Raw genomic sequence first — 16,633 nt, 5'->3', positions numbered from 1 at the left:
TACAAACTACAGGCATAATGCAATTGTGAAAGCCTGGTCATTTTCCAGGTAGTAATGCTATAATGTCTGAATACATGCACAGAATCATAGAATTATACCATAGGTGGTCGCCATTTGGCTCTTCATATTCATGCCTGCTATCTGTGAGAGTGGTTTGTTTAATTTCACTCTTTGACCCCACCCAAAAACCCTACAACCCTGCAATAATCTACTGTCCAGATAATTACCCAATTCTCTTTGGAAGCTGTGACTGAATCTGCTTCCAACACAGCCTCAAGCAGTGTATTCCACTACACTGGACTTGGTATTTCTTTATAATTCACTACAGAAGAATCAGCTTTATTAATGTCATTAATGCAAAGAAATATCATGACATGTTGAGGTTACAAAGCACTGGACATAGAGCTAGCAAAACAACAGAAATGTATAAATGTATTTGCATTGATTTTTATGTTCCAGAATTTAGATAACACTTAAGAAGCTGTCGCTGAACTATTTACTATTATGACTCTCGGCAATATTTCCATATCAATCAATTACTCCAATACCATTTTGTGTATTCCTTGACCAGATAAGAACATATCGTTTGAGGATCGAAGGTCACAGAACTGTGAAATCCAAGTAAGGTCATTGGTTCCCGCTTCAAGTTATAAAAATATTTGCTCTTGAGCAGAATTCTGTATTTTTAGCTTCCATTATGCTTATATGAAGTAAAATATTAATTGTTAAATCAGACCAAGCAGATGACTGATAAGATTGGTTTCGTACATGCAATTTATGAATAAGCTGTACCCCTCTTTAAAGAAAATCACAAAAGTAAACCATACGTGGAAAACCATTACCAAAAATAGTTTATTGCACAAGGCTCTCCAGCAATGTTATGCATAAATTTAAATCCCTTAACATGCTTACAGAACTTTCATACTGTACAAGATAGTTTTGCTTAGTAGATCCAAAGTGTACAGACCAAACTGAAAAACAAAATAAACAGAAAGCGAAAGTCAAATGAAAATAAACAGTTAGTAGCTACTGAGCAAACTATTCAATCATGTCAGGACAGCAGCAGTTAGTAAAAAAGAAACAATAATCATTGTAGTGCACAAATGATAAGAAATAGTCAAAGCAGCTCATTTGGCTTGTACATAGGCTAAGCATTTATGCTGCTGTTGAAAAATATTTTTCAGTTTTTTCAGCTTAGTGATATAAACGTGCTTCCTCCATGACATAACATCTTAAGTATGTGGCAGTGGGACTTTTAATGAATACGCAATTTTTCACAATTTTTAAAAATTCAATTAAGTTTTTTTTAAAAACTTGTCTTTCTGCTCATCATGGTGAGGATGCTTAGCAGTGGGGAATTAACTACTTTTCCACTATAGGCAAGTGCAACACCCAGGTAATCAATACCTGCTGTTTACTTTGCTCCCTTTACATTGACCCAATACTTAATAGAGAAGCGCACAATTGAGAGCGCCTATCTAACATTCTATTCTGAACACAACTGTCAACTCAAGGCCATTTTATGCTGTGAGTTTACACCTACTGGTCATTGGATTTAAAACCCTTACCCTTCTGTCAAACCCAGAATATCAAAATTGTTGTGCAATCCAATTGCCTAACAGCATTGTAAAGAAAGAAAAAATTTAAATGAATATTCATGTGCATGCATATATAATATATAAACAAGCATCTTTAGCATTTGCTGCTGAAGTTAAATAAGTTCATATTATTTGGGCTTGCTTTATGTCCACAAACATGGAGATCAAAAAGGTACAAAATATGTTTTTAACTATGGTTTCTTTGAAAAGGAACAAAAAAGATTTTTATGTTGAAAGTGAAAAGGAACAAAACACTGTCCTCAGGTAGAACTTTGACTTACACAATACCAACATAATGCTGCTCAAGCCTTAAACTAACAAATATATCTTAAACTAGAAGAACTTCCAGAACTGTAAAACAAAAATTACAACCATTTTTAAAGTTAAAGTTACAATTTAATTTTAATAAATTAGACTCAATATTTTTCTTGACCTTTTAAGCACTCCTTGTAATTATTCCCCTCCCCATCACTCAAGGGTTAGAATACCCAAATAGACAGTTAGTTTTTCCCAGTCAATCCATGCTACTGAATTGCTGATGGATTGACTTTCTGAAAACAAAAGTTACCTCCCACCTCCTTTTTTTTAAAAATGGACCCAGTAGTCTAACAAAAATCACATGTGGAAGTTGGATTCAGGCAATTACAAGCAATATTTAAATCCATTGCCAGTCGTGTGAATGAACATTTTGCTGTTAGGCAGCCAAGGAAACAAGAATGTAAATAAAGCAGAGAGATTTGGAAAACATTCCCACTCTTCAGCATTACTGAGGGCTTTTATATTTGTGATGGTGCAGAAATTGTTCCTTGCTGACAGGTCCTACTTGCATGGTTAGTATTTGCACTACTGTTGAGGTCAGTTTCTGTACTATTGCTGGACACCTCTGTTGTTGCTGGGGCTGTGCCATCAGCAGTAAGTTCCAACAATTGTCCTTCCATTTGTGTCCATGACGACATAGATTGGTGTACAGTTACTGTATGCTCCTCCATCTGTCGCTGTAAACTGTCCATCTCTTGCCTTTGGATAAAAGAGAAAGTTTTTTCTTTAACAATTATAAATAGATTTCCAATGATATTGTCCATAGATAATTCAAGATCCAAACAGTTCTGTGCCAAAGCAATAACTATTCTAGTAAAACAAAATTACCTGCAACAAGAAACAAAAGCTCAGAAATGGAAACAGAAATTGCTGGAAATACAAAGCTCAGGCAATGAATGTAGAAAGAAATAGATAAGATTTTAGGTTGAAGAGTCATTTACTGAAGTAGGCAGTAAGATGCAGGAACCTTACTTGTAATTGTAATGCTGCCCAAGACTACAGCCATCACGATAAAGCAAATTCAGCAACAGAACCAACTCATTCTGCAATACTTGGTTGCTTTTCCATGGGAACTCTCATTATTGTGCCAGTCTCAAGAAAGCCATCCTCGATCAGTTATCCTGAGAACACCACTCCATCTCCAAGCTCATTTTCCATACAAAAACCTGTTGCTGCCCCCAAATGCTGCTTCTTTTGCCTACAAATGCATGCTTGAATCTCTTCAAAACAGGTTTTCACTTTCATCTCATCACCAATATTGCTCTAATCAAAGTTAGAAACAGTATTCTCATAAGATACAGGCGCAAAAGTAGGCTTTTTTATTCCATCATGGCAGATAGGTTTCTCAACATGATTCGCCTGCCTTCTCCTCACAACCCTTGATCCTTTTACTCATCAAGAACCTAACAATCTCTGTCTTAAATACACTCAATGACTTGGCCTCCACAGCTCTCTCCAGCAATAATTTCCATAGAGTCACGAGCTGAAGAAATACTCTCATCTCAGTTCTCAAAGACTGCTCATACCTTGTGGTCTTTATACAACCTTAGACTGCACAACTTTCTGCTACCCATCAGCTTTGTGTAGCTCAGTAGAAATACCCCTGCTTAAACCCACCTGTACCTATTCAAGCACAAGCAGAGCATCTTCAGTAATAGCCTATATTGTTCCTTTTCCTTACCTACAAGTTATAAGCTAATTTAAAAAAAAACTTATTTTATATGCAGCTTTTACTTAAGTAAGTAAATATAGCATTCTTCACTTAAGATTCTTGGACAAATATTGGCCCAAATTTTGTAGTAGGTGTGGTTATTTACTGTCACTTAGGGTTAAAATGGACAGCAACATCCACTGTCTGGTCAAGTATAGAAATAGTCAAATTCCTCTAAGTGTTGTTCAACATGGAGAAGTATCCATTCATCAGCTGAGGGAAGACAGTACATGGTTATCAGGAGGTTTCCGTGCCCATGTTTAACATGAAGCCACAAGACTTCATGGGGTGCGGAGTCAAGTTGAGGACTCCCAGGGCAACTGCATCCTGACTGTATACCACTGTGCCGCCACCTCTGCTGGGTCTATCCTGCCAGTGAGACAGGACATACCAGGGATGCTGATGATGGTGTCTGGGATATAGACTAAGGTATGATTCCGTGAGAAAGACTATGTCAGGCTGCTGCTAGACTTTTCTGTGAGACAGCTCTCCCAATTTTAGTACTAGCCCCCAAATGTTACTAAGGACTTTGCAGGGTCAACAGAGCTGTTTCTGCCTAAGTCAATGCCAGGTGATCTGTCCAGTTTCATTCCTGAGACTTTGGAACGATTGGTACAACTGAGTGGCTTGCTAGGCCATTTCAGAGGGCAATTGAGAGTCAACCACATTGCTGTGGGTCTGGAATCACACCAGGTGAGGATGATAGATTTCCTTCCCAGAAAAGTTTTTCCAACAATTGACAATGATCTCATCAGTAGATTCTTAATTCCAGATTTTCTTAATTCTAGAATTCAAACCCAGGTCCCCAGAACATTATCTGGGTGTCTGAATTAATAGTTAAGTGTTAATATCACTAGGCCATCACCTACTCCTGTCCAATAAAAGAAAGCATTCTAGATGCCTTATTTACCATTTCATCTATTTGTCCTGACACCTTCAGAGCATGTGGACATCCAGTCCAATGTCTCTTAAGGTTTCTGCCCCTCTCAAAACCTTACTGCTTATCGTATGGGATGATTTATCGTATGGGATGATTTAACTAACTGAATTGAAATTTGCAAGGAACATTATTTTATTCTAATTGTTTCTTTCTGTGGTAGTTTTGTAAAACTTGGCAGTTATTTAAAAGATTATTCAATGATTATAATCTGTAATGAATTACTGCAAAATGCAATGTACATTAATCAAGACTTATAATACTTCAAAACAAACCCACCTTTTCATAAGGAACTTACCTCAACTGCTTTAGACAACTGTGGAGATTGTTAAGAGGCTCTTTACTCACAGCCGTCGGTGGCCTGAGCAATTCTTCAAGAAGGGAGGCAGGTACAGGGCAATCGGGGATCTTTACTGGAGTCACTGGATTTGATGAAACAACATCTCCTTTCAACTCCATTCTCTATTTAAAAATATGTATTTAAAATGATAGTGTTACACTGCATTTACAGCATGGAAACAGAGCATTCCACCCAACAGTTTTGTACTAGTATTTAAATACCAAGTTCCACCTAAGTCTCTTCCTGCTGAATTATCCCAAAATTCGTAACTTCTTCAATCCTATAAAATAGATCAAGGTTGCCAAATAATAGTTAAAAATAAAAAAAAGTATTTGTTGCATAATGTGTCAAAATCTAACATTGTAACATTTAGTGGGACATAGGGGACTAAAAAATTCTGTATATGTTACAACTAGCTAAAATTGAATTATACTTTGATAAAAATCATCTTTCTACACAAATTAAGCCAGATCTATGCATTCAGTTCAAAGAAGGCCTTCAGAGTTCTCCAGAAAGATTTGGCCATCATTCATGTGGACAGGATTAAAATTAATATTACAATAATACACATGTTGATTCCCTGCTTTAGATACTAGTTAATTATCTGGATAAAGAACATTACAGGAGACATTTTCTGAAGGCAAAAGTTGAGTAGTCAAATGAAAGAGGGGCTAGGTTCAAGAGCAACCTATACTAGTAAAATAAATTAGCTAATAATATTTATGCCTATGTGAGTAATTATAAGTTGGAATGCATTGCCTTCAAGAGCGGTTGGGGAAAAATTCTATTGTGCGTTTTGAAAGGAGGATTATATGATTAGCTAAAGGGAAAGAATGGAAGGCCAGGAGTGGGATGAGCAAGTTCCCTCACGCAGAAAGCCAATGTGGACTTGATGGGCTGAACAGCTTCTTTGTGCTGTAACCATTATAGAATTATCAAACACTTTTGGGGCAGGCAAAATGAGACATTAAATAGGGCAAAATCATGTTTGAGAAGTCATGTTCTATTTCCTAAAAGTAATTTCAGGGACATTGGGATTCAATGCAAGTGGCAAATGGTGCTTGGCAGTTCTTAGTTTTAAATCAAATGGTTGATATTTTTGTTTGGCAGCCAACAGTATGAAAGGATACAGGCTAAAGGCTCAAGAAAATGAGATGAGACCACAGAACAGCCATTGTCTTTCTAAATTGCGTAGAGCAAGGCAAAATCACAGCAGACCACAGTGATCAAGTCCAAATATTTCAGGGTATAAACACCACCATTATGATAACTATACTGTTCTACCCTGGGGTTAATCACTTACCTTCCGTGTTTTTGTCTGTTTCAGATCCATCTTCACCTGCTGGTTTTGTTGCAGTAATGTCTTCATAGTATTTCTTAGTTCTGTCACCTTAGTTTGGAGCATGAATTTATCCTTACGGGTGATTGTCAATTCCTCTTGCAGTTCTTCCAGATTCACCTTTACACCCTGTAAAACAGTACAAGGAAGAATAAGTTCCATTTTAAGCTTAAACTTAAAGTTATAATAGACACAGCTACCAAAGAAAAGCTGGAAATATGCAAATATGCATGAAAATGTTTAACAAAAAGCTAGCCAAGATGTTACTGTTAAAAAAAAACAAACAAGGAAGTCAACAGAGAATAAGTGCATATTTTTGTGCCAAATTTGTGGAATAGTTTAACTAAGGACCACATTCTTTCGCTATATGACTGAAATTGTCCAAAAAAAACCTCTCTTTGGACATTTCGGAAGCGACAATGCACAAAAATGAAAAAGTATATTCATCTCCTCACACACTGTAGCTCAAAAAGACAGGTTTGTATATAGTGACATTCTTGAGTTATTAGAGAACAAGTAGATAATAACTTAAGCCGAGTAACCATCCCAGTTCCTCTTTTTTTTTTAAAAATGAAAAGTACCCTTCATATCTAAACTGAGATCTGGAACTCATTAAGTGAAGCTTAGGGCATGAAGCTGTTGTAAAGACGGTATCATTTTATTTTACTGGATTCTTGATTGTGGATTGAAAGCCAAGGATTGTGAAAGGAAGTGCTGCAAATTTAAAGGCAAATTACTTAAACTTTTTGTAAGTAGTATTTACATTGCTGCTTCGGTGGGGTGGTGGACTATTAGTAGATGGGTTGGCACTTGGGGATATGTCTGAACTGAGATTTAACTGACAACTATCTGATCGGTTCCTGGATAATTAAACAGTTTGTCAATGTGACTAATACTGACAGAAGGCTTTGGACCACTGGAAGAAGACTTGCCGTAACTTTCTTAATGAAACATCTGAAGCTGAAGAAAGACCATTTATTTTCCCTCACCAGTTGCTGTAAATCACGACTTTTATCCAGGAAGGCAAGCATTTTGCAGTTAATCTACCAGTTACCTGTCCCTCCTGCGAAATATTGCAAAAGAGCTGAAGAACAAGGATTGAAGAATAGAACCCCCTGGCAATGTATTGATGAAGACAGAGAAGTGGTTGGCAGAGAGAAAGCAGAAAGTTGGAATAAACAAGTCCTTTTAGAGTGCAGGCAATTACGAGTGGGGTACGCCAGGGTTCAGTGCTGGGACCCCAGCTGTTCACAATATAGATTAATAATTTGGATGAAGGAATTGAATGCAACACCTTCAAATTTGCAGATGACAGTAAGCTGGATGGCAGTGTATGCAGCTGCAGGGAGACTTGGACAGACTGGCTGAGTGGGCAAATACTTGGCAAATGTAATATTATGTGAATAAATGTGAGCGTTTCCACTTTGGTCATGAAAAACAGGAATGCAGATTATTATCTGAACCGTGGCAGTTTAGAAAAAGGTGAGGTGCAACGAGACCTGTGTGTCAGGGTGGAACACCCTGAAGGCTGATGCAGGTGCAGCAGGCAGTGAGGAAAGCTAATAACATACTGGCCTTCATAGCGAGAGGATTGAGTATAGGAGTAGGGAAGTCTTGCTGCAGTTATACAGGGCCTTGGTGAGGCCTTACCTTGAGTACTGTGTACAATTTTGGTTTCCTAGTCATTCTTAAGACATTCCTAGGACATTCTTGCTATTAAGGGTGAGTCGATTGCATAGGCAGATGCTCAGGAAGGAGATGGTGGCTGTATTAGTGGGTCTGCTTCAGGATGTGGTGAAGAGCTTCAAGGCAGAGGAGATGGCCTGGGTGAGTGCAGTGGCAAAGAGACTTGCTGAGATCTTTGTAGAGGGAGGAGAATTTCTTCAAGGTGGACATCCTTTGAAGAGGCTGCACAGTGAGGTTTTCAGCAACTAGCACAAAGTGAGGACTGCAATGCTGGAGAGTCAGAGTCCAAAGAGGTGGTGCTGGAAAAAGCACAGCAGGTCAGGCAGCATCCAAGAAGCAGCAAAGTCGACATTTTGGGCATAAGCCCTTCATCAGGACTTTCCTGATAAAGGGTTTATGCCCAAAACGTCAACTATCCTGCTGTTCCAAAGCTGCCTACTGTGCTTTTCCATTGCCACCCTTTTTGACTCATTCCTGCTATTGAGAAAGTCCAGCGAAGATTCACCAGTCTGATTCCTGGGATGGCAGGACTGACATATAAGGAAAGGCTGGATCAAGTGGACTTGTACTCACTGGAATTAAGAAGAGTTGTGGGGGTGGGGGGGGGCGCTCTCATAGAACCATACAAAATCCACTTGAGACTCGACAGGCTAGATGTGGGAAGATGATACCTCATGTTGGGCAAGTCCAGAACTCGGGGTCACAGTCCAAGAATAAAAGATACGCCATTCAGGACCGAGATGAGAAAGAAAGAATTTCTTCACTCAGAGCAGTGAAACTTTGGAATTTTCTTCCACAAGCTGTTGGGGCCAGTTTGTTAGATGTATTCAAGAGGGAGCTGTACGTGGCCCTTGCAGCTAAAGGGATCAAGCCATATGGAAAGAAAACAGGTGTGGGATACTGAAACTGCATGATCAGTCATGATCATATTGAATGGTGGTGCCGGCTCAAAAGGGCCGAATGGCCTACTCCTGCTCCTATTTCCTATGTTTACTCCAGTGAGTTGTGACGCTGTACAGTTTTATGTGAACGGTTATAGTCAGTGGCATTTCATAGCAGGCCAAATGCTGCAAAGTGGGATTAAGATGGATGGTTTGTTTCCCAGCTAGTGCGTGCCCAGTGGCAAGTGGTTTCTTTCCATTCTGTCAATTTTCTATGCTTATGCCGCCTCCATCTCCATACTATAGCATGAGGTAGAACTTGCATTTAGTGAGTTGCCCGAATACATAACCAAACTATTGTGACTAATCAGTTGAAAGCGGACTTTTTTCACCTATTTTGGTTTCATTCTGAACTTTGCATCTTACAGGAAATTAAGCAAATGATGATGGGGAGAAACTACAATAATGCCAAAAAAAAACAACTCATTCAGCAGCGAACCTTAATCAAAGTATGAAAAGGTTAGATGCCTTGGTGCAGAGACCAAAACATGAATCTTCTTGTTCATATCACCTACCTGTAAAGCTTCCTGTAGCCCTTCTAATTCCTTCTGACTTCGCTGTTCAGTTAGCGAGAGTTGCTGTCTAAAGGCTTGTAGGTCCCTTTCCTTCTGTTCAACTTCCCATTTCAAGTCCTCCACCTAAAAAGAAAGACCTTTTAAAAACTTTGTCATAATCACAATAATTAGTTAGTGGTCTACATGTAAAAGCCATTTGCCAAACTAATTCCTATCACTGGCGACCAAATCTGCCCTCCTATTTTAAAAAGACAAATGTTAATCACACAGATGACCAAATATTTTTCATACATTGTGTTTAGAATTAAAATTAAAATCTTTAGCAAATCTAGTGCCACAGGTTTATTGATAACAGGTTAATCAATGTTTACCCATAAAAGAATTGCAATTTAGTCTTGGGATAGCCAATATTGGACCAAGCAAACCGACCACTTAATTAAACCGACCACTTAATTAAACTTGGCATGATCCTTGTGGATATTCTTTGTGTCTGTAAATTGCCTTATGATAATGAAATGGAGCATGGCCCTTCATTAAAAAAGTGCAACATTCTCCATCAGCTGCTGGTGATAACATTTATCTCACAAATGAAGCTTCAGCATTCTATTCCTCAGATTCTTATATACACTTCTAGTAAATTCATTCAAGATTTTACCTCAAGTCATTTTACAATCTAATTAAGATCATATAGCCGTGACTAAAAGCAATACAAGACGACGGCAGATGGAGCAGCAATATTAAACTAAAGTTACTCCAGATCTAACTTTGTCTCTTCAATATAACTGTTACCATTCCATTTGCTTTCTAGTCTGTAGTATCTGTAATCTCAAATCATCCTCTAACATTTTCTAATGTACCCTTTCATTAACGTTGTTCCTTTTCTATAGTATAGCGCGGATCCAGAAAACCTAGGTTCAAGTTGCACCTGATCCAGATAACATCTCTGAAGAAGTGGATTTGAAAATATAAAACCCAACACTTTTCCACCTCTGTCTTCACACTTGAAGAATTATACCAGAGTCGAAATATAACTGTAACAGAGACTGTCAGACCCAAGTTTTGCAAGCACTCTGGTTTGTATGGCAGGTTTCCAATGCCCACAATATTTTATTTTTACTCTGAATCCAGAGATGTGTTTTCAGCAGAATAAAGATCAGCTCTAAATGCAACAAATGAATAGAAATTACAGACAATTTATCAAAATAGAGTCCATAGTGTGAAATTGTTTAAATCAATGCTGAGACCAGAAGGCTATAAAGTGCCTAATCCAAAAATAAGGGATCCTCCAGGTTTCACTGGAGCACTACAGAAAGTCTAAAAGCAAACATGAGAATGAGAAACAAGCTGACATATTGAAATGGCAAGTGACTGGAACTACCCAAGTGACCTGTGGTCCAAAATAATTGAACATAATGTTCACTCATGACTCAAAGTACCAGCAAAGCTATGCGGTATATGCACTTGTTAAACGCAAGATACCATGTTGGAGACAAGGTGGTTGGGGTGGAGAAAGGCAATACTTCCATCTGAAACAGATTGAAAAAAAAAAGTCTTGAGATAAAATCTTCCATAAAGAACAGCACTTCTGAAAACGAAACATTCCTTCATGACTACACTTAGTACCACTTAGGTTCAAGTCATCTGCACCAATTAAACTATGAGCACACTTCCGCAGGAGAACAGCTGGAATATGATGAAAAAGTGGCTAAGGTGACAAGGAGGAAAATACAAGTGAATGAAACCAATCATTTTCACTCAGCTTGTTTTAAAATTCAACCAAATAAACATCTCAGCCCATATTAAAACCAATGATTCAAGTTGTGCAAGATTCCACATAGATAATAGCGATGTAGTCACGTGGTAAGTTGTACCTCTTGGTTTACAGTAACTGGTTTGTTAAGCTCTTCATCCAGCCGTTTCTGCAATAGTTTAAGCTGGGAGTGAGCTGCAGCCAATTCCTCCTGGAATTGTGCTACTTCCTGAGAGTGTTTCTTATCCTGGGCTCTGCAACAGAACACATTGGGAGCAAAATTAGATAAATCCAAATCATGATGAAGCATGAATTCCAGGGACCATTAGGAAATCAAATTATTTAAAACAATGATTGTTTCGAATTGAACTTGTTCAACCTGAATATGGTGCGATATGTCCTATAAGTTAAGTTTTCAAAAGAAATGATGCCTCATTTTCATCAAGTAAAACTGCAGTGGTTTCTTTGATCACTGTGCCAGGACATTTATTAACTTTTCTACTGGAAACATTCATGTTCCATAACAAAATATTTATTTTTAAAATAAACTGTTTGAGTTTCAAAAATTATTTGAAAACATGTTCATGTGGTTTCTGACTACTTTTTCATTTTTTTTATGGTTACACCATATTTTTTCTTTATTCATTCATGGGATGTGGGCATCATTTGGCAAGGCCAGTATTTTTTGCCAAAACCCAGCTGCTCTTGAAATAAATGCCTTGCTCAACTATTTCACGACATTGCCGTGTATCCAACATTCCCTCAGATGTTTCTTCCTCCTGCACAAACTGCCAAGACCTATGCACAGCAGCACTTTCTGGAAACAGTCATGCTATAGCATGGACATGGCAATCAACATGCATGGGGTTTCCCAGGGCCATGCTGCTTCAGGGAAACATTGTGTGGGTGTGCAGTCACAAGTATGACAGGATGCAGATTCCTTTCCCTGAAGAACATTCGTGAATCAGATGGGTTTTGACAATAATGGATTATAGTTTTATTGTCACCATCACTGAGACAATCTTTCAATTCCTGATGCATTAGTATAATTTGAACTCCACCAGCTACTCTGGTGGGATGTGAACCCATTTCCCCACAGACTTAGCCTGAGCCTCTGGATCATCAGTCCAGTGATTTTGCTACTACATCATTATCGCCCCAGATCATAAAATCATGTCTCCATTAATTCCATGGAAGCAGACCATCCTTCCCAACTCTCCACATGAGCTAACAACCCCAATTAAAGTGTACCCAAATAAATCTCACTTTTGTCCTTTTCCTCCAGAGTAACAGTGAGCTAGCATTATCAACTTACAGTCCTACAATTCTAGAAAACATATCAAACTCAGTTACTAAACAAATGCTAGTGAAATCACTCCAGCCATACATCCCAGATTCAACACAATGCAGTAGGGTACGGGCTGTGATTTCTCCGATTCTAGAGCTAAAGTCAACATGGCAACACTGAGCAATTATGACCCCTAAAGAACTATTATATGGGAAGGTCTCATTAGATGATATAGTAGGGTTGGAGCATCTGTGGTATAGGGAAATTCCACCAACAGGGCAGACAAGGAGGGGTTTTAATTCTCCATGTTTCAACATTCCTACCACATATCTCATTCCTTAGCTATTGCACGTCAGATTTGTATAAGAACCGTAACTGCCACATGGTTGTCGTACTGGAGTTTGTCAGCTTCTGCCTGCAGAGCTTCTACAAGCTGTTCTTTGGCATATAGCTCTTTCTTCACCTCGCTGAGTTCGAGGGCAGCTGCTCTGTAGTGACGACGATTGTGTCCAGCCTCAGCCTTGTTTGCTGAAACCTATAAATCATTTAAAGAAGTTAAAAAAAAATACAATAAAAGCAATAACGAAACAGCGATTGACTTCAATTTCCTTCAGTGAGATAGAAATATTGCATTCATGCAGACTCAATTCTCCAACTTCTTAATCTTGAAATTCTCCCTCTTGTTGGTATACTGTTTAATAAACATCTCCAGACTTTCAACACCCCACATTCAGGTGACTAAGACCACTCCACTGTCTTCATCCATGATCCATACTGGAATTTCCCATGAAATCACTAGACAGCAACAGGATCAGAAATCTTCGAGCTCAGCAATACCAAGGCCAGTTGTAGCTCAATTACCAACCTGGCTGAGACCCAGTTAATTGGCAGAGAATCTATGATTCAATGCTAAACTGAGCTGTGCCTCAACCGTTCTTTCCTACACTACTATATTATACAATAGTTTTCAATAAAAGTTACATAATATTATATACAGCAAAACCAGTAATATTACACAGCATAAAGTTTCATTCAATAATCTGAATGGTAGTTTAATGGAATTGATTGAACCTTTCTAACGATTTACATACTTATGTTCACTGTTTCCTGAAATAAAGACTTAAAGCTACCATTTACCTGCTGTTTTAATTCATTAACATTTCCTTTCTCCTTTTCCAGTGCAATCTGCAAAGCTTGTACTAATTGCTTCATCTGCTGGTCCTCTTCTTCCTTTCGTTTTAGGACTGCTTGTACCTGTACAAGAAAACTCACTCCATGAAAACGTTTTGTTGGGTGTTACTATGAAAGATTGCATTCAGTCATTTTTATTTTCGATTTTGAAGTAGAACAGGGGTCCTAACAAAATGCAATTAGTCACAAAGTTGGGGAAAAGGAAAATGAACTGGATTGATTTGTCATATGGATTTCACAAGATCAACACTAATTTTCAACAAGACAGATTTTGGCTGGCTGCATTGGTAGACCACAGCTCACTGATGGTGCATTTAGCCCTTGGGGCAGCATGGAGTTCTTAACATGGCACAAACAGCTAGGACCTTGGAACTTCTGCAATTCTTGATTTGACAATATATGAATAGAGATTGACAAGATTGTCTCAATAGTGAGACCACCTGGTTCATTGCCACTCTAGACCATAAGTGGCTTTGGAAATCGTTCTCTGCCAGACAGACAGCAATTTTACAATCTGTGACTGCATGACAAGAGGAGAGAAAAAAAAACGGAGAAACAAAATGTGTTTAAAGGCTGTTAAAAATAATTAGCTCGAGTACATTCATTTTTAAAAAAATAGACGGCAATAGCTCTAAGTATAATTTGTTGCGCATAATGATCTATTACACAGTGCAGTGCCTTTAAGATTGCATGCACATTAAAGGAAAGATTGTGTGTGCACAGCCTGTTTGTGGTGTTTTGCCTGGCACATTCTCAAGTACTAGGTGGTCATGCAATCATGTAGCTTAGAAGAACACTTATAGAAAGGAGGATGGGGATGGTTAAAATAAAAATTTAAACTATGTTTAGTTACACACAACCATTAGAAAAATCAAGTCACTTTACTAATTATAGTGTGTTTCCAGATTCAATGTTAGGTTTGATTTATTACTTAGATAAAAGATTTTGAGTGATTAGAATTCTTTTAATCTATAAGCACTCTGGAGGTCCAGCATAAATGATTGACTTTAAAAAGATCCTCTACTTTAGGCTCATACCTGAAGATTAAGTTGTACAAGATCTGCTTCTCTTTTTGACAAGGCAGTCTCCAAGATGCTAGTATGCTCTTTCAGCGCAGCATGGGACTGACTTAAGCCAACTAATTTCCCTCGCTCATGTTCCAACTCTAGAGTCAGCTTTTTATTGGCTTCTTCCAAGCGTCGTATCTTTTTCCGATAACCTCTTGACTCTTGAAGCTAAGTGGCAGAGAACAGAAGCTATCATAGCAAACAAAAGAATTTGTACAAATTAAGAAGCCTTCATACTCACTGCATTTACCACCATAAAGATATATGGTCTTGGTACACAAAGGGACAGAAATAGATGTTTAACAGTTTCAATCATGTATTTATAATTTCAAACACTAATCATATCTGGAAAACAATCTGTCCTGTCTTGAAAAGCAGTTTACACCGTGAATCACACCTATACCTTTCAATATTCCTCAGGACAGAACACACCCTTAATTTTTGCCTGAAGGATGATAATTCCAGAGGAAAACAAAAAATACCACAAATGCTTGAATTAGATTGCTTTTAATGAGTGAGTGGTTGGAATAGTCAAAAGATGTTATTACACAACTGTTCAACAGGTAAGACTTGAAACCTCCTGGCTCAGAAGTATGGACACTATCACTGTGTCACAAAAGCCCGAGTGTTTGTAATAATTCCTGTGAAGCGATTGATAAATAGTGTTTTCATTAAAAAAAAAACAATTATTGACAGCAACCCCTTGAAATAAGAGAAACTGCGGGGGAAACAGGCAAGAGAAACTAAAGGGAGAAAGAAAAAGCAATGAAAATGATCAAAGGCATTTATACATGAATGTAATGGGCAATATCTCATTTATCATTTACAGTTGTAAATAAACAGATTTAGTTTGCTCCTGACCATTAGAGGTGGGAAGTGGTGAAGATGAAGCCGAGAGTCTGCAGAATGATAAAGATAGGTTAAGCCAATGGGCAAAAACTTGGCAGATTGAATATGTGAGAAAATGTGAACTTATGCACTTTGGCAGTAAGAATAAATAAGCTGAATAATATTTAAATGGAGAACGACTGCAGAGAGCTAGAGAACAGAGGAACCTGGAGTTCTTATGTATGAATGACAAAGATTGAGTAGGCAATGAGGAAAGAAAATGGAACATTGACTTTTATTTCAAAGGGAATAGAGTATAACTGTAGGGAGATTATACTGAAAATATGCAAGGTACTACTCAGACTACATCTGGAATACTGTGAATAGTTACCCAAGGAAAGATATACTGGCATTAGAGGCATCCCAAGAAAGGTTCACTAGGCTGCTGCTGTATAGAGGAACTGCCTTATGGAGGAGTGCTTAAGTAGGTTATGCCTTTACTCATAGGAATTTAAAAGATTGAGAGGTAACATACAAGATTCTTAGGGTGACTTCACAGGGTAGATCGTTGTTGTTTCCCCATATGGCAGAGTATGGGAACAAAGGGCATATCAGAATAAGAGAACAAAGGGCAGAGATGAAGAGTACCCAGATGGAAGCAAATCTGTGGAATTATTTATTGCAGAGGTCTGTCAAGACTGAGTCGTCAAGTATATTCAAGGCTAAGAGCAACAGATCTTATAATCAGTAAGGGAATCAATGGTTATAGGGAAAAAGGCAGGCAAGTGGAGTACAAGGTTATCAGATCAGTGACCTCATTGAATGGCAGAGCAGATTCAATGGGCTGACATCTGTTCCTATGTCCTTGTGGTCTTGATGATTCCAAATATAATGCACCTGGAAATCTTACAATTCCACAGTGACTACACTTCAAAAGTACTTCCAGACATCATAAGGTATTGAAAGACCAAATAAATGCAAGTGGTTTTTAAAATAGTTTCTATTCATTTTGCAGAACACAAAAAAGTCTTCATACCACAAAAGAGCAGGATAATTGTTTATAAACACGTTTTTGTCAGCAAAATGATCCACCACCTGAGTCTGGTTATTTTCTTGTGGGCCAG

General features: G+C 38.1%; 1 protein-coding gene across 3 annotated transcripts in view; it reads right to left on the bottom strand.

Moving 5' to 3' along the window:
* Positions 1-833: 833 nt before the first annotated feature.
* golga3 (golgin A3) overlaps positions 834-16,633 on the bottom strand; it is a 77,362-nt gene continuing 61,562 nt past the window's right edge. For all 3 annotated transcript variants that reach the window (XM_043715436.2, XM_043715439.2, XM_043715440.2), the window contains 8 exons: positions 14,652-14,849; positions 13,561-13,677; positions 12,819-12,958; positions 11,257-11,389; positions 9,386-9,508; positions 6,208-6,372; positions 4,863-5,026; positions 834-2,615 (listed from right to left, as the gene is read on the bottom strand). In XM_043715436.2, the coding sequence (XP_043571371.2) occupies positions 2,375-2,615; positions 4,863-5,026; positions 6,208-6,372; positions 9,386-9,508; positions 11,257-11,389; positions 12,819-12,958; positions 13,561-13,677; positions 14,652-14,849 (1,281 nt within the window). In that variant the 3' untranslated portion in view covers positions 834-2,374. The remainder of the gene's footprint in view (positions 2,616-4,862; positions 5,027-6,207; positions 6,373-9,385; positions 9,509-11,256; positions 11,390-12,818; positions 12,959-13,560; positions 13,678-14,651; positions 14,850-16,633) is intronic.

Source organism: Chiloscyllium plagiosum, unplaced genomic scaffold, assembly GCF_037043375.1.
Source record: "Chiloscyllium plagiosum isolate Xiang-an unplaced genomic scaffold, Cpla_swu_hap1 HiC_scaffold_24, whole genome shotgun sequence".
In the NCBI taxonomy this organism is placed as follows: Eukaryota; Metazoa; Chordata; class Chondrichthyes; order Orectolobiformes; family Hemiscylliidae; genus Chiloscyllium; species Chiloscyllium plagiosum.
Note: the sequence above shows the minus strand (reverse complement) of the source record. Positions and strands in the feature narration are given on the sequence as shown.